The sequence below is a fragment of the Eubalaena glacialis genome, chromosome 7 (assembly GCF_028564815.1).
Source record: "Eubalaena glacialis isolate mEubGla1 chromosome 7, mEubGla1.1.hap2.+ XY, whole genome shotgun sequence".
In the NCBI taxonomy this organism is placed as follows: Eukaryota; Metazoa; Chordata; class Mammalia; order Artiodactyla; family Balaenidae; genus Eubalaena; species Eubalaena glacialis.
The window spans coordinates 109042457-109060704 of record NC_083722.1 but is presented as its reverse complement, the minus strand read 5'-3'; the positions used below and the strand labels follow the sequence as shown (position 1 = coordinate 109060704).

Below are 18248 nucleotides of genomic sequence, written 5' to 3'. Positions count from 1 at the left end.
ATCGTCGCTTTTTCCCACCTGGCTTTGGGCAGAGCAAGTGTCATGGCCAGGCCCAGAGGCAAGGGACAGGGATGTGCCCTCCCCTGCAATGAGGCCGTGGCAAGGGTGGGGATGCAGGGAAGGCAAGGAACCGCAGCTCTCCTGTCTTCTGTGCTCCCTCCTGCTTCATTTTCTTTTCTTTACTGCACCTTTTACTATCTAAAATGATCGAATTTATCTGTTTGTTTACTTGTTATGTTGTGTTTTTATTTTCATTCAGTTTCACATACTTTCTAATTCCCTTTGCGCTTTCTTCTTTGACCCATGGGTTATTTAAAATTATTTAGTGTCCAAATATTTGTGAATTTCCCAAGTTTCCTTCTGCTTCTGATTTCTAATTCCATTGTGGTTGGAGAATGTGCTTTGTGTGGTTTCAGCCCTTTTAAGTTTATTGAGACCTGTTTTATGGCCTGACATATAGTATATCCTGGAGAATGTTCCGTGTGTACTTGAAAAGGATGTGTGTGTGGGTGTTCTGTAGATGTCACTGGGGTCAGGGTGATGGTGGTGCTCTTCAAGTCTTCTGCACCCTGTGATTCTCTGTCCTGTCTTCCGTCCGTCCCCGAGAGTGGGATATTGAAGTCTGCAACGGTGAGTGTTGAGTCCTCCATCTCTCCCTTCAGTTCTGTCTGCTTCGCTTCGTGCATTTCGGGGCTGTTTTTAGGTGCTTGCTTATTGTCTGTCTCTCTCACTAAACTTGGAGCTGCTTGAGGGCAAAGCGCTTGTCAGATCTCGTCCCCAGTGGTTTGTGATGCCCGGGATGCTGTCGGCGCTCAGTAAATGCCTGATGAATAAATGATGGCGGGGTCAGTTCTTCCAACAATCTTACCATTTCTTCAATCAAAAATATTTCCCGAGCACCTCCTGTGGGGTGGGTACGGGGGACTTATGGAGGAATGACAAGTGAGAGGGCCCTGCCCCCCAGGAACTGACAGTCCAAGAGGGAAGTGGGCATGAAGGAAACAATATTAATACAATGGTGGGGGGCACCCAAAGGCTGCGGGGGCTCAGGGGAGGTACCTGCCCCAGGCGTCTGGGGGTCCAAGAAGGATTCCCAGAGGAAACGTGTCTAAGCTGAGACTTGAAGGATGGGGATGAGTTAGCTGTGTGGGGAGCAGCGAGGAAGGCTTGTACCTGGCAAAGGGGTCAGCATGTACAAAGGCCCAGAGGCCAGTTGGAGAATGGTGTGACTGGGAACGGAAAGAAGTTCAGCCTGGCTGGAGCACTGTGAGTGAGAGAGCGGTGAGCACCGAGGCCAGCACAGCCGGGGCAGAGCCCGGAGAGCCCACGAGGCATGCTTGGGGTTTGGGTTTGATCCGCTGAAGGTCCGTGGGAGGCCGCTGGGTGATTCTAGCAAGAGTGAGGGTGGGCTGCGGTGCTGCGGGCTGATTTGAGGACTGTGTGCCTGGGACTGATGGGCCGTCGAGTGCGGGAGGGGGAGGGCAGGCTCCAGGCTGACCCCAGGTTTCTGGCTTGCTGACTTGCTGACTCGCTAAGACAGCAAGTGCTGGAGGGGGTCAGGCTAGGCTTGGGGGCAGATGATGGGTTAAGTCGGGGGAGGGGGGCTTGGGGAAGGACGTGCTAGTGGTCAGCTGGGTGCGGGATGTGCACCAGAAGCGGTCAAGTGTAGAGAAGTTAACTGAAGCTCCAGGAGAGGCTCAGATTTCCCCGAGGGAGGGTGCAGTGTCAGGAGAGGGCCCTCAGGGACCCTGGGAGGAAGGAGGTGCCCTGGAGGGGGTGAGCCTGCCGACTGGCAGGCTTTTATGACGGGGTGAAAGGACTTTGGGAGGGGTATTAGGCGGACACGGTACAGAAGGGCAAGGAGAGGCTCACGGATCCTCCCTGTGCCCCTCCCGCTGACAGCACCGCCCGCTCTTCTCAGCGGTGGTGACCGCTGGAAAGGGTGTCAGGGGCGTGAGGAGCACCCCAGGACACAGCCCGACTTCTCAGACTGCTCGGAGAAAGACGAGAGTCATTCAGAAGCCCTCCCTTATCAGCACGTAGGAGTTTAATTTGGCTGCAGCCTCGGTGCTGACATGACTGGGGCAAACACAGGATCTAGAGGGACTTTTCGGCGACTTTCTGAGTTTATTTACCTAAATTGGTGTGCTGTCAGTTTGGCCCCTCTAGTCCCCTCTTTCCTCACCCAGCTGTAGAGCATTTGTTGAGCTCCTATGTGTGCTTAGCAATTTACATACATTAGCTCATTTAATTGCACATAGTTTGTGCTCAGTAAATATTTCTCACATGGTTGGATGGGTCCAAAACTGAGTCCCAGAGAAGGTGAGTGACTTACCCAAAGTCACACAGCCAGTGAGAAGTGGAGCCAGGGCTGTTTGACTCCAGAGCCCTGAGAAGGGAGAGGAGACAAATAAATGTGGAACAGTCCAGTGAGGTGGCAAGGAGCCCGAGGAGGGAGGAGTCAGTGTGAGCGGGAGGAATGAAGTCAAGGAAGGCTTCCTGGAAGAGGAGGTGTTGCGATGGACATGGATGGACAGGAAGTAGAAACAGGCCTTTTGGCAGGTAGGAGCCACAGAAACAAGTGCACAGAGGGGAGGGCTTGGGGAGTGTACGGTGTACAGGAGGAGTCTGGAGAGCTGGTCTTCAGGCAGAGCCTGAATCCCAGGATGCATCGTGTTTCAAAAAGGAGACATAGGAATTTGGGAGCCCTGAGGACTTGAGCAGGGCAGATGTAGTGAGGGAGTTGTAGGGAAGGTTGGTCTGGTGGGTTTGGTGGGAGGGGGCGATGCTGGGGGACCACAAGTTTAACCCAGACTAAGCCCCCAGACGGCCTCATGCTGGGGAAGTTGATGCATAGCCAGGAAGATTTTCTGTTTTTCAGGGGCAGGAACGAGGCTGTCTCTTACTTATTTTTGCAGCCCCTGCCCACTAAGAAATAATTTTTAATCAAGTTGGCGGAGGTTGGGGGGGTTCTATTTCTCAGTCTTTGCTGGACTATTCCAGGGCAGAGAGAGCACATTGATCTTTGGGAGAAGCAGAGAGAAGCAGATTTTAGTTGCGTGTGAGAAAATGTGCTCGCTTTCCCCCTGAAGTGCCAGGGGGGTTGGTGAGCTCCCCATTTTGGGAGGTATGAATGCGGTAGCTGTTGGGGGCATCTCAGTAGAGAGTTTCCTGTGCTAGGCATGTGGCTCTTCCCTCTGTATTTTCATTCAGTTCAGGAAAAGAAATTGCTGTGTGACCTTGGAAAGTCTCTTCCTCCTTGATGCCTCACCCTGAGATGGCTGATGGGACTCAGACATTTTTAGCCATGGAAGCTTGTTTTCAAGGGAATTTCACTCAGAATGCCAGTATGAAGAGTGGATGAAAGTGGAGGCACTTTTGTTCAGAGGCAGGTGGAGGCCAGAGTCGGCTGTGACTCTACCTTCCTTGACCCTGGGTCTCCACGGAGTACAGTGTGAGAAGGACTCATCTACATCAGTGGTTCTCAAAGTGTGGTCCCCGAACCAGCTGCATTAGCATCACCTGGGAACTTGTGGGAAATGCATAGTCTTAGATCCCACCTCAGATCTGCTAAGTCAGAAACTCTGGGGGTGGGGCCTGGCCATCTGTGTTTTCAGAACCCTCCAGGCAATACTAACATTTGAGACACACAGATAGGTGATCCTGTAAGTTCCCTCAGCACAGGCTGGCTGTGCATGGGTACCCGGCAGCTTTAAAAAATATGGATGCTTGGGTGCCACCCTTAGAGATTTGTGTTTAATTGGTCTGGAGTGCAGCCTGGTCATGGAGTGGAAACGCTCCCCAGGTGATTGCAATTTGCACCTGAAACTGAGAACCTAGTGGGAAAGTAGCAAACATTCATTCAGCACAGTTGTGAACAAAGCCGGGTCAATCCGAGGGTGAAACAAAAGTGAGAGACACAACCTGCTCTCTGCTTAGTTGGAGGGAAGATAATAGAAACATGCAGAGTAGGTAAATAGCCTGACAATGCAAAATCTTGTAAAGCCATTACTTTTCAGGCTGGTATACATGTTTCACTGCCCCAGGTATGCAGTAGGTGCCTGGGGAATAGTTGAGGCCACGGGATAAACATGGCACATTTATTAAGAGCCTCCGCTTTGCTCTAGATGCGAAATTTTAAATAAATTAAATTGGATATATTTTGGAGAATAATGTAAAATATGCATTCATTTTTAAGCTAAAATATGAGACTTCAGAGACATTCTGAGATCGGGGTGGCTCCCTTCAGGCCGTGACCCCAGATTTCTGGAGGCCCTAGGACTCTTGAGAGTCCCTTAGACTGATTGCTGAAGTAACCCAGGAAGGCCTCATGATGGAGGTGGCGTTTGAAAGCAGCTTTGTACAACCGAAACTAACACAGTATTGTGAAGCAATTATACTCCAATAAAGATCTATTTAAAAAAGAAAGAAAGAAAGATGAGCAAGATACGGATCAGATGCTGGAGGCACAGAACAAACACACAGAGGCTGGGAAAGAGGATTCTTACAAAGCAGCAGTTCTCAAAGTGTGGCCCCGGGGCCAGCAGCAGCAGCGACATCAGGGAACGTGGAAGAAGTGTAAATTAACCAGCCCCACGCCCGACCTGCTGAATGGAAACTCCGGGGCTGGGGCCCAGCAAGCTGGGTTTGAATAAGCCGGGCAGGGGATTTGGATGCACACGCTGCTTGGAGCCCCACTGGTGTAAAGGAATGAGCGTCAGCTGCAGAGGCCAGCGCAGCCAGCTCCTGAAGGGCCGTCAGCGACCGGCCAAGCAGACTAACTTGGCTGTGAGGGCAGGAGAGGCCGCGAGGGGTTTGGAGGAGGGTGAAAGCAGTGGGGAGCACTTGCGTGTCCTCACTCCCCCAGGGGCCTCAGAGAACTGTTTTGCTTTTTTAAAAAATGTCTTGTAACTTACCTACAGGTAAGTGCACACATCTCAAGGGTGGGGCTCAAATTTTTAATACGTGCCTGTGTGCACACTTGTAACCACCACCCAGGTGGACCATCCCCATCATCCCAGAAGGTACCTTGTGCCCTACCCTAGTTGACGTCATCCCCCCAGAACGTACCACGATTTTACTTTCCGTCACATTCAGTTGGTTTAGCCTGTTCCTGAACCTCATCTGAATGGAATCATGAATTGTGTATTCCTTTTGTCTCTGGCTTTTTTAGCTCAACATAATGTGAGATACATCCCAGTTTTCCGTGTATCAGTGTTCTTTCGTATGGATCTCCCACAGTTGGTCTATCTATCCTCCTGTTAAAGATCATTTGGGTTGTTTCCAGTTGAGGCTATTATGAAGCTGCTATGAATGTTCTAGGGAACTCATTTCTCCTCAGTATTTACCTAGGAGTAGAATTGTCAGGTCATAGGGTGAGCATAGGTTTGGCTTTATTAGAAGCTGCCAAATAGGTTTACAGCGTGGTGGAAGCAATATATACCCCGACTCCCGATGTGTGGGACTAGCGCTTTCTCCACGCGCTGGCCGGCATGCCCGCACCGTCAGTCCTTTTACTCATGGCCATTCTGCTGATCGTGTAGTGGTTTCTCATGCGGTTTCAATTTGCATTTCCCTGATGATTAATGAAATTGAGTATCTTTCCTCTGTTTACTAGCCATTTGGAAATCCTCTTTTGAAAAATGTCCTAGGCTTATTTTTTAATTGGGTTGTCTGTCTTTTTCTTTTTGATTTGTAGGAGTTATTTAAGTATCCTGGACACAAGTCCATTTTCAGATATGTGTACTGTGAATAGTCTCCCAATCTGTGGCTTCCCTATTCAATTTTTTCAACAGCTTAATTCAGATATAAATCTCATAACCATACAATTCATCTGTTTAAAGCATAAAATTCAATGCTTTTTAATATATTCAGAGTTATACAGTCATCACCACAGTCAATTTTGGCACATTCTCATCACCCCAAAGAAACTCCATACCCCTGAGTTATCACCTCCCTCAGCCCCAGGCACCCAGCAGTCCAGTTTTGTCTCTATAGATTTGCCTATTCTGGACATCTTATGTAGACGGAATCATACAATTTTTGGTCTTTTGACACTGGCTTCTGTCATCTACCATAATGTTTTCAAGGTTCATCCATGTTGTAGCGTGTGTCATTGACTCATTCCTTTTCATGGCTAAGTAAAATTTCATTCAGTGGACATACCACATTTTTGTTTATCCATTCGTCAGTTGATGGACATTTGGGTTCTTTCCACTTTTTGACTCTTATGAAAATGCTGCTGTGAACATCCATGTACAAACTCCTGCATGAACACGTTTTCCATTCTCTTGGGTATATACTTCGGAGTGTATGCTGGATCATATGGTAACCTTTCTTTAACCTTTTGAGGAACTGCCATACTGTTTTCCAAAGTTAGCTGCAACATTTTACATTCCCACCATTGTAGTATGATGGTTCCAATTTCTCCACTTCCTTGCAGCGCTTGTTGTTATGTCTTTTTAATTATAACCATCCTGGTGGGTGCAAAATGGTATCTCATTGTGGCTTTGATTTTGCATTTCCCTGACGACTAATGATGTTAGGCATCCTTTCATGTGCTTCTTGGTCATTTGTATATATTGTATGGAGAAATGTCTTTTCAAATCTTTTGCCCATCTTTTAATAGGTTGTCTTTTTATTGTAATTCTGTATACAAGTCCCTTATCAGATACATGATTTGCAAATATATCCTCCTATTCTGTAGGTTGTCTTTCCACTCTCTTGATAGTATCCTTTGAAGCATAAAAGTTTTAAATTTTGATGAACTCTAATTGATCTATTTTTTTTTCAGTGCTTGTGCTTTTGGTGTCATAGGTAAGAAAGTATTGCCTAGCCCCAAATCACAAAGATTTACTCTCATTTTTTTAAGAGTTTTATAGTATTAGCTCTTTTTTTTAAAGATTTTTTTGATGTGGACCATTTTTAAAGTCTTTATTGAATTTGTTACAATACTGCTTCTGTTTTATGTTTTTTGGTTTTTTGGCCGCAAGGCATGTGGGATCTTAGCTCCCTGACCAGGGATCGAACCCACGCCCACTGTACTGGAAGGCGAAGTCTTAACTGCTGGACCTCCAGGGAAGTCCCGTATAGTATTAGCTCTTACCTTTAATCTTTGATTTTGGGTTAATTTTTGTGTATGATCTAAAGAAGGAATCCAAATTCATTCTTTTGCATATGGATATTCAAATATCTCAGCACCATTTGTTGAAAAGATTATTTTTCCACTGAATTTTCTTGGCACCCTTGTCAAAAATCAGTTGACCATAAATGTGAGGGTTTATTTCTGGATTCTCAATTTCTTTTCCATTAATATAAATGTCTGTCCTTCCATCATTACCACACAGTCTTGATTCTTGTAGCCACATAGGAAGTTTTGAAATCAGGAAGTGTGAGTCTTCCAACTTTGTTCTTTTTTTAAGGTTGTTTGGGCTATTGCATCTCCATATGAATTTTAGGGTCAGCTTGTCAATTTCTGTAAAAAAGGCAGCTTGGGTCTTGATAGGGGTTGATGTGAATCTGTCTTTCAACTCGGGAGTGCTTACCTGTTAACAATATTAAGTTGTGAACATGCGACATCTTTCCATTTACTTAGGTCTTCTTTAGTTTCTTTCAATGATGTTTTGTTGTTTTCAGAGTACATGTTCTATGCCTCTTTTGTTAAATTTATTCCTAAGCATTTTATTCTTTCTCATCTTATTTACTTTTAAAATTATTCTTAGCCTTTTATTTTAAAATAATTCAAGGGACTTCCCTGGCGATCCAGTGATTAAGGTTCTGTGTCTCTCCACTGCAGGGGGCACAGGTTCGATCCCTGGTTGGGGAACTAAGATCCCGTATGCCTCGTGGTATGGCAAAAAATGAAATGAAATGAAAAGTAAAATTTATAGAAAAGTAACAAGAATAGGAGTAGTACACAGAACAACCAAATTCATCTTCTAACGTGAAGTCCAATTTAATAGTTTTTTTATTCATCTTCTAATGTGAAGTCCAATTTAATAGTTTTTTTCTGTATGGTTAGTACTTTTTGTATACGGTTTAAAAAGTCTTTGCGTGCCCCACAGAAACATTTTCAGGGTTCCAAAGTATCCTCCGGTGATTGGCCAGGCCAAGTGAAGTCATGTGCCCTGGACAGCTCACGGCCTCTACCAGGGCGCAGTTGTGACCTAGGTGGGTCAAGGTTGATGTTGGTGTACGTTTGGACTCATGGGATTCCAGTGAGTCCACTTGACTTCCGGCAGCGCCATCAATGGTTTGACCACTTGCAAGGAGCGGGACATTCTGGCCACCCACTAACTGTTCAGCCCAGAGAATGGAGATGCCGTGTCACCCAGAAAATGCAATGAGTGGTTTGGAGAAGGGGAAAGGATCCAGGGTACCAGGCCCCTGAATGTGAGGTCCCTGCATCCACTGCAGGCAAGTCCAGAGCAGGGTCCTGGGAACCCCGTGAGCTCCCAGGAGACTCGTCTGGGCTCCAGAGGCAGAGGCCGTCCTTGCCTCTCTGCCAGGCTGCCTCAGGGTCTCTGAGGTTGGGCAGAGCCCTGGCCAGGATTCTGGAGATCTGGGCTCCAGTCTCCCTCCTTGACCTGAGCAAGTCACTCACCTGTCTGGGCCAGTCATAAAAGGAGGAATTGGCGTGGAGCAGCTGGAAGAGCTAGGGTTCTGGAGTCAGGCTGACTTGGGCTCAAATCTCGCCATCTGGTGGCCTTGGGAGAGTTACTTAATCCTTCTGGGCCTAATTCCCTTATTGGTAAAATAGAAATAATAATAATGCAAGCGGTTCAGTAACCATCAGCGTTGCTGTTTGTTGAGCACCTGACCTGGGCTGGGTGCTCGGGGCACAGAGATAAGTACCACTCAGTCTAGGGGAGAAGCAAGGCCCAGAAACGAATCTTCCTACACGACAGAAGGAGGTCTGTACAAACCCTGTGCAGAAGGTACGTGTGTCCCCATTTAGCAGAGGGGGAGATTGAGGTCCATGGTGATGGAGTGACTTGCCCCAGGTCACATGGAGGCAACCGTCTAGATAGACAAGGACTCATCCTCGTTCTCTAGAGCCCTCGAAGGTTGGGGCAGGAACTCCACACGGCGCTGGGGAGGCGCGTATGTGAGAGGGTGGACCGAGTCAGGAAGGCCTCCGGTGCCCCAGGGGGTTGGGCTGAACCCTGCAGGCATGAGGGCCAGTCACTTCATACTCCTTACTGACTCTGGTCCGTGCACTCTCTCCCCCGATGGCACCATTGGGTCCTGGCCCGTCTCCTGTTTTGGACGACTGGAACGGCCTTCTCACTGGTCTCCCACTCCAGCCATCTCCAGTTTGTTCTCCCAAAACAAAGTGAACTTTTAAAGACAGATAACCTGGTCACTTTGCTCCCCTGCTTAACACCTTCAGTGATTCCCCACCACCCCAGGATGAAACCCAAGTCCCTTAAGAAGCCTGCTGCAGGGCCCTGTGGGGTGGGTCCCGTCTGACCCTCCAGCGTCATCATGCTCCAATCCTGCATGCAGCATGCGCGTGTGCGCACACACACACGTGCACACACTTACCCACGGCACGCAAACCACACCCAACTCAGTTCCTCCTCCACCTCAGGGCCTTTGCACGTGCCATCCCCACACCTGGAACACTCCCCCTCTTGTCTCAGTGTGGGTGTTGCCTCCCTGGAGCTAAGCCGGGTCTCCTTCCCGTGGTCTGCACAGCCCCTGTGCTTTTCCCGTCACAGCAGTTACACCCCTGTGTTGACCTCATCGTTTTGCTCACTGCTTTTCCCCTTGACGGCAGAACAGCGTCTCTCCTGTTCCCACTGTCCCCTCAGGGCTTGGGGCAGAGCAGGCGCTCAGGATATTTGTTGAGTGATAAGGAGATGAGGACCACGGATCTTCTACCCCCTTCCTCCCTCTGTGGTGGCTGCCAGGCCCCCAGGTGCGGTGATGGCAGAAACCGTTCAGGGAGCAATGGATGGGGCGGCGGGCCCTCGGCGCTTCCAGCCGCTGCGAGTTTGCAGAACGGATGTCTGTACGATTCCGATTGTGCTCCAGTTCATGGAATGAGTCATGCTGTTGGTGGCCATCCTGCCCATTGGGACTGAGTCAATTGAGTGAGAATTAATTACAGATGAGAAACCAGCTTGCAAAGCCATTAATATTTAAGCTCCCTGGAGTGTGATGCAAATGCAACCACCAGCCTTGTCTTTGCTTGTCCTTCCCGCTCCCGCTCCCTCTCCCTCTCCACCCCCTTCTGTGTACTTTGGTCTGCGTATCAGGGTGACCCTATTCGGGTCTTGGCTCCCCCGTGACTCGCTCTCCTTTTCTGGTAAATAAGGGCGCTGCAGTGCATCCATCAGCAAGTATTATAAAACACCTCTGTGTCGCATGCTTTGCTGGACTTCAGAAGCATGGGAGGAAACCAACAGATGTGGCCCTGCTCTGAAGATGTCATATCTAAAATTGAACCATTGCTGCCGCAGGAATAGCGCTTTATAGTTTACAAAGCAGTTTCAAACATCAGGATGAGCCTCTCAGGAGCCTCACTTTGTATATACTTGGTGGTACTGTTATCCCCATTTTCCAGGTGAGGAAACTGAGGCTCAGATAGGTTGACAGCTTGCCCGTGATCACTTCTGGGGTAGCTGGGCTGGAACTGAGCCGATAAGGGGGAGTGTTAAAGTCCTCTGTCCACCAGCTGCCAGGTAGGAGGGGTTATCGGCCTCATCAAGCACGTTTTCTCTCTTTCTGTGGGATGTCACGGCTGAGAAGACCCTGCAGGGCTGGAGACTGGGTCCTAGTGAACACAGAGACTCCGAAGGGAGGAGTGGGTGGGCCCTCGTGGGCCCTCCCCTCCCATGGGCCCTCCTGTGTCAGGTCAACAGAGAAACCTCCCCTCCAGGTTCAGGATGACCCCAGGTGTCCCAGAGCTAGCTGTGGGCAGAAATAAGAATTCAGTAGCACCATCTGCCGGCTGCCGTCCCCACCTAGCTGCCCTCTCACTGTCATTCATACTTTCTCCACCCTCCTAAACTTGCTTTCAGGAAAGGCTCTGGTAGCTCAGGTACAATGCGATTTGGTTTCTAATTATGGCTCAAGCGTGTGGCCTCCACTTAAGGACACACATTCTCTCCACCCAGTTTCCGACCTGAGTGATGGGGCTGGTGAGGGCCGGCCTCAGGCAGGACCAACTCATCCCCCCTCCTTGGGACTGCAAGCCAGGGTGGCCGCCCTCCCCGTGTCCCCCCTGCCGTTCCCAGACGCAGGATGGGGTGAGGTGTTGAGGAAGTGGGGACCTTTGTAACCTCCACATCTGCTGCCCTTCCTGGAGCACAGTGACCTCTTTACAGATGTTCCGGGGGAGCCAGAGAGTCTCCCCAGGTCTCTGCCCCTCCCGTTCTCTGTCTCACTCTCTCCATCAGCACCCCTCCCTCTGCTTTCTTGGCTCTCTTCGTTCCCTCTCCTCCTTTGCCTCCGTCTGCCCCATCCACCTCCCTGCCTCTCAGGCACTTTCCCTTTTCAGATCTCTATGTAAAGAAACTTTTCTAACAGTAAAAACTGTTCAGCAATGGGATTAACTGTCTTGCCCGTAATGAGTTCCCCATCAGGGAGGCAGTTGAACGAGGCAGGGTGGTCGTGCTTCCTGAATGTTGACAAGGTGACTTCACCTTCTGGATTTGGGCTGGACCATGGCTGCTGATGCTGAGATTCACCTGATGTGCCTTGCTTCAGGATTCAAGGTGGTTTCAGGATAGTCCATGTATTTAAAACCGTAGTGCTGGGCCTCATGTAATAGCATGTGTATTTGAAGATCAGCCATTTTTGTTGTGAGAAAGAAGTCGTACATTCTTTATAATCTTAATGTTTATTAAATTTACTTTAATTTTTTAAAATATTTATTTGGTTGCACTGGGTCTTAGTTGTGGCAGGCAGGCAGGTTCCTTAACTGCAGCTCTTGGGCTCCTTAGTTGCGGCTCCCCAGCTCCTCAGTTGTAACATGTGACCTCCTGAGTTGTGGCAGGCGGGCTTCTTAGTTGCAGCTCGCAGCCTCCTTAGTTGCAGCACGTGGGCTCCTTAGTTGTGGCATGCAAAGTCTTAGTTGCAGCATGCATGTGGGATCTAGTTCCCTGACCAGGGATCGAACCCAGACCCCCTGCATTGGGAACGCAGAGTCTTATCCACTGCGCCACCAGGGAACTCCCTAAATTTACTTTAATTGTTAAAGTACGTAATCATGATACAGAAATTTTAGAAAACAGAGGCAAGAAGGGAAAATAACCATTCTGAATTCCATACCCCTGACACTGTAACTCTTTACATTTCATTCCCTTTCAGCTTTTTCCTTTATTCATTTTTTACACAGCTGTGTTAGGGTGGGAGACAGCTTTGTACCCCTTCCTGATTTCTTAGCACTACGCGTGAATGTTTTTACATAGTCATCATCTTCACCATTTTTACACCAGGGAGCAGATGCCTATAGTTTCTTTAGACTTTGTTTGGAAAGAACAGCCCATGAACCTCTTCAAAGATGGATAATTGTAAGCAAGAGCTGTATATTTCTTCAGAGAAGGAATTACCCAACTTCTTACCCATCTTGTAAAAGAAGAGTGTGCACCCCAGTTCCCACAAGGAAGGGGAGGAATGAGCATGCTTTAAACCTACTCCACACTGGGAGCTGTGGGGGGCTCTTTGGGCATCAGTTACCTGTGATCACCAGGTGCGTGTTGTCACGCCCGTTTCGCAGGGTCTGAGACGCTGGCGTGAGGTCCCGTGCCGTCAGTATGTACCCAGGGCTCCAAAGCCGCGGGGGAGCTGCCTGGGGGGCTGTGCTCAGTCCAGTCGACTCATGCGTAACAGGCGTCTCGGGGTTTCAGGATTTCCATGGAGCTGTCATGGGGGCCTTGGATGAGATGGACCAAGAGGGCAAGGACACGTTGGCCAGGGAGGAGCTGCGACGTGGCCTGAGTGAGCTCCCACCCATCCGCGACCTTCACCAGGGGATCCTGGAGGAGCTGGAGGAGAGGCTGTCACACTGGTGAGTGGCCCCGGACCCCCATCCCCACCTCGTTGCCATGGGGAATGCAGGAGGTGGGGTAAAAACCCCACCGTGTGAAATGGTGTCTCCATTTGACTGGTGGGGAAGCTGAGACACGGAGGTGTTAGGTCGTTCACCCAAAGTAAAACAACCGTGGGAGAGTCGACCTGGGATCCCCACCGGGGATGCAATGCTAGCCTTCACCGTCCAGCACCGTGTGGTCACAAGGCTGAGTTCTTGCTGTCCTGTCCGCCCCCTCCTTGGCTGCAGGGAGAGCCAGCAGAAGGTGGCTGATGTCTTCCTGGCCCGGGAGCAGGAGTTTGAGCACCACGCCGCTCACATCCAGCAGTTTGATAGGTACCTGAGTCTGCTGGGTGAGAACTGCCTCCATGCCCCCCGGCTAGCAGCTGCCGTCCGAGAATTTGAGGTGGGTCGTCGGTAGTCCAAGAAGCCGCTCTAAGGATGCAGGGGTGGGGGTGGCCGTGGAAGGGCTTAATGCAAATCAGTGGGGCTTCTTAGTGGGGCAGACGGGCAGACCTGGGGGTAGGGAGGAGAGGGTGACCCAGCAGGAGGGAAAACCCAGAACATCCCCCATTGGGCCATCGATGACAACTCCATGAGCACCAGCCATGGGGAGGGTTTTAGTAGCTGTTTCCCTGTCCAGGAGAGAAGCACAAAGCAAGCTGGGGCCCTAAGCCACTGGAGTGACCAACAAATGACCACCAACTGGGGATCCAGTTACTGGGCAGCAAAATCAGGGACTTTCTTCTACCACTAACATTAGATGCAAAGCAGGGTCTGGGAGCGACGTATAACTGAGTGTAGCACAGTCTGTGAGCCTGAAAGAATGACTGTCAGAGTGGGGCGGTGCTAATCTGGGAGGACACCCTGGAGGAGGCGAACCTGGTTTTGGAGATGCTCAGCCTGGCCAGGAGAAGGCATGGAGGGAACATGTGTGGATGGGCTCATGTGGGATGCCGTAAGCCCGGAGACCTCAGGCAGGGGTCTCTGATGGAGTTTTGTTCTCCTGTCTCTTGGGAGCAGCAGAGTCAGCAAGGAGGTGGCCAGAATGTGAAACACCGGCTGCTGAGGGTGGTTCAGCGCCTGTTCCAGTACCAAGTGTTCCTCACAGGTGGGCCCCACAGGAGGTCAAGGTGCACCGGGCTGGTGCGGGGAGGGGAAGCACCTGCAGAGGGGTTGGGGAGGCCTGGCAAGGTATGCGATGAGACCTCCCCTCCCACTGTGGCAGGAAGGGGTGAGAGGGAGGATGCTGTCACCCCCTGCAGAGGTGCCAGGCCCAGCCACCACCTTCCCTCCGGCTGAGCTTTGGACCCCCTGCTGCCACGTGGAAACTTGCCCGAGTGGCCACCTGCTACGTCTCCCTTAAGCCTCTCCCGTCCTAACACACAGGAACTCACACCTTCCCCTGGGCTGCATTTCCTCCCTGGCTCAGTGGGTCTCATTTCCCTAAAGCTGTCTTATCACCAAAGCCCTCTTGAATCAGCGGATGTTTTCCCCCTTGGACCTGCTGGCCCTCTCTGTGGCTTTGCCGCTGACCACTTCCTGCTTCTCGAAGCCCTTTCCTCCCGGGGCTTCTGTGGTATACTCTCTCCCTGCCTCCCTCTGACCCCTCTAACCGCTCCCTCTCCATCTCTGCTGGCCACTCTCCACGGCCCCGTAAATGTCAGTGATTCTTGGGGCTCTGCCCCAGGTCCTCGTTTCTTCCTTCTGTACAAACTTCCCCCGGGAATGTCATCCCCTCCCCTACCTCTGCCTGCCAGAAACACCCTTACCTCTGTCCTGAGCAACTGCCTTCTAAATGGACAGAGAGCTGGTGCTCTGGTGGGGAAGATGGAACTACACACATAGAGATAGGTGTGTAACTCCAGGGACCAACCAGGCTGTAAGAAAAGACATTAGGGCCAGGAGATGGAGGATTTATTCATCTAATTCAACCAGTATTTATTAAGCACCTACTATGTACCAGGCTCTGTGCTAGATGCTGGAAAGGTAGAAGTGAATTAAACAAACTCTGTGATGCTATGGAGCTTATACTCGAACAAACAAATAAGGAAATAAAAGTATAATATGTCCATGATAAGAGCTTTACAGAAAAATAAAGCAGATTAAGGACATTCAGGGGAACAGGGATGCTGTATGAGATCCATCCCTCAGGGAAGACCTGTCTGAGGAGGTAACATTGAACAGAGATATCAGTGAAGTGAGGACATGAGCGATATGAAGATCTGGAAGAAGAGAGTACCAGGTGGAGGAAATAGTAAGTGCAAAGGCCCTGGGGTCTGAGCAAGCTTGGCATGTTCAAGAAGTAGCAAGAATGCCTACATTGCCCCACTAAACGAGAGGCATGGAGAGGTAGCTGGAGGAAGACCAGCCCGTGTCGAGCCTTACGGGTGTAAATGTGTTAAGGGTCTGACACATCCCACTCTACCATGTTGGTGGTCACATCTGTCTCCCCCAGCCGACTGTGTGCTTCTTTGGCATAGCACAGTGCCAGGCACACAGCAGGTGCTGAATAGATATTTGTGGAATGAGTGAATGAATGACTAGCGGTGGTGGGCGTGATGCTGGTGGTGATTCTGGGGGCCCAGTTTTGTGCCAGTGTGTTCTTGTGAGGGACTAACAGAAGAGAGGGTGGGCACCTCATTCTTCTGGAAGTCTCATTCCATCTCTGGAGACGGAGGGGCTCCTGTTGTGGACACGACGGGCTGGCCTCACCAGGGCAAACTGACTGCTGGCTCTTGTTCTGTCTGCAGACTATTTGAATAACCTTTGCCCGGACTCGGCTGAGTACGATAACACGCAGGGTAAGTCCAGTGTGAACCCAGAGGAAGGGGATACGTTCCTGTTTTGGTCCCTCTCCCCAACTCTGGACTCTACACCAGATCCCAGGCACACAACACAGCCCCCTCCCACCAGCTGGGTGTGCAGGGGACGTGAGGCCTCCGGGGCTGCCGAGTGACTCCCCTTCACCTCAACCATGGGGACTCCCTGGGATGGGCTGACATCCAGTCAGAGGAGGAGAAGGGGGTGCTAGAATTCAGTGATAGGAGGTGGTGCCAGGTCTAAAAATCTCACCCAGACTCCCTGTTTCCTCCCAGTTCTGTGTGACTGTCCCTGCATACGACCTGCCGGGGCGGTCCCTATTTTAACATATTCTAGTTACAGCCAAGGAAACTGAGGCACGGGGTGGTCACGTGACTGTCAAGGTCACTTAGGCGGTAGTGGCCAAGCTGGGATTGGGCCAGTGACCTGACCCGGCCATGGGAAGAATTGGTGCCACCCATACACAAGGCCCTGCAGGGGGACCTGCGTGGGGAGAGGGGAGGAGGTGGCAGCTAACCCGGCCCGCCCCAGGAGGCCCAGCGCTCGGCTCTGCTTCTTTCTGTAGGTGCGCTGACCCTCATCTCCAAGGTCACAGACCGCGCCAATGACAGCATGGAGCAAGGGGTAAGTCCAGCCCTGGGCAGCTTCCGTTGGGTGCAGGTTCCAGGAGCCCCTCCACCCTGCACAGGTCTGCCTTGTGATACCCCACTTCTTGGTGGGGGGTGCAGGCAACCATTTATTTCGTGGGATCTTGCAAAGAGCCGTGGGTTCTGGCCCTGACATTTGCTGTGTGACCTCAGGTACTGTGTGTCCCTCTCTGGGTCTCCAGTTCACCATTTATTTGAATAGTGAGGGAGGCTGCAGACTTGCACAGACCTGATAAGTAGTGCCCAGACTGTGGTCTGAGAACATTTGCGTTAGCACCTGGAGTGGTCTGTAAACTACAGATTCCTAGGCACGCCTTAGGTCTTCCCAGTTGGAACTTCTGGGATAGGGTTCAGAGATAGGCATTTTTAACAAGCACCCCAAGTGAATGGCCCACAAAAGTTTGAGAGCCGTTCATCCACGAGAACGTGTGAGCTCTAAGCGCACGCCTGGTTCTGACAGTGTATAACTCTGCATTTGGGAGATACTGATCAGATGCTTACTGCGTTTCTGTCCAGGATGGCCAGTTTTATCCCACCTCCCAACTCTGTTCCAGTGGTTTTCTGCTCCTCTAAGCAGTAAATATGCTAGAGCTGTGTGTTAAGAACGATTCTGAGGCCAAGTCCTAGACCAGTGGGAAAGAGTTCAGTGATCGGTTAGTGATGTCTTCCACAGGCAGAGGTGGGAGTGACGGTGGTATGTATGCCGAGCTGTTGCTCAGCTTTGCTGTGGCAGGAATGCAGAGCATCCTTATAATGAGTCATCAGCAGATAGAAATAGGGGAAAGGAAATAACGTCTCTTGGACCCCTGCTGTATGTCAGGTCTTGTATTGGGGTCTGGAGATGCAGAGCTAAGACATGAATCCCAGCCCTTGAGGAAATCACAGCTTAGTGGAGCAGTAAATACGTGGACATGGAGAACCGTGATAAACATTGTGAGGGAGAGAGAGAAAGTGCTACAAGTTTCAGAGAAGGGATTCATCTCTCCAGCGGGGAGATCACTGAGAAGCAATGATACAGGAGGAGCCCACACAGGGAGGACTGTGCATGTGCCATGAAGGCAGAGGGAGCAAGGGTGGTCCAGGAAGAGGGCCTGGCCTGGGCACAGGCATGGAGATGGGAAAGTGCCGGACATGTCAGAGTTCAGAGGGTCACCCAGCATGGCTGGAAGATGGGAACAGCGTAGGCGCGGTCGGAAAAGAGTCTGAGGGGAGAAGTCAAGGTGGCTGGTGGAGACGTGTGCAAGTGTGGAGGCTGAAGCCAGCTGGGTGCGAAATCCAGTGGGTCAGACACGCTGTTGTCATCAGGCCCCCCCTCCGGTGTCCGTGGGCTCCCTGCTCTTTGTCATTTTGGCATTTTGTACGTTGAGATTTCCCTCAATGTAGCCAAAAAACAGAGGTGCTTAGGAGTCGGCGCCCTGTCATGACGTAGCAGCAGATGGGCTGGGCTGCGTACACTTCCCTTTAGGAGGGATATGCCTCTGCTTCCAAAAGGAAAAACTAGGTCAGGAAGGGCTGTGTCTTCCCTCCTGTGGCGAGCTCCTGCACACAGCCCCTGCCTGGAGGAGGAACTGGAGTAGCCCACGGCCAAACGCCCTCCTGGCTTTCTCCAAGGGCCAGGCTTGATGCTACGCCAAGATGCAGGCTGGCTGTTGTCTCTCCAGCTGCCTGCGGACACTGCACCAGGCCTGCTCTGGACTAGTGGCCTCCACCTCACGCCTGCTGGGATTGGGCTAGGACTC

The 18248-nt window shown here is 50.8% G+C and overlaps 1 protein-coding gene across 1 annotated transcript in view; it reads left to right on the top strand.

The window, feature by feature from the left end:
* The window catches only part of FGD5 (FYVE, RhoGEF and PH domain containing 5), a 115046-nt gene that overhangs the window by 70097 nt on the left and 26701 nt on the right, over positions 1-18248 (top strand). The window contains exons 6-10 of the mRNA XM_061197318.1: positions 12858-13018; positions 13289-13445; positions 14063-14150; positions 15793-15843; positions 16428-16486. Of these exons, the coding sequence (XP_061053301.1) occupies positions 12858-13018; positions 13289-13445; positions 14063-14150; positions 15793-15843; positions 16428-16486 (516 nt within the window). The remainder of the gene's footprint in view (positions 1-12857; positions 13019-13288; positions 13446-14062; positions 14151-15792; positions 15844-16427; positions 16487-18248) is intronic.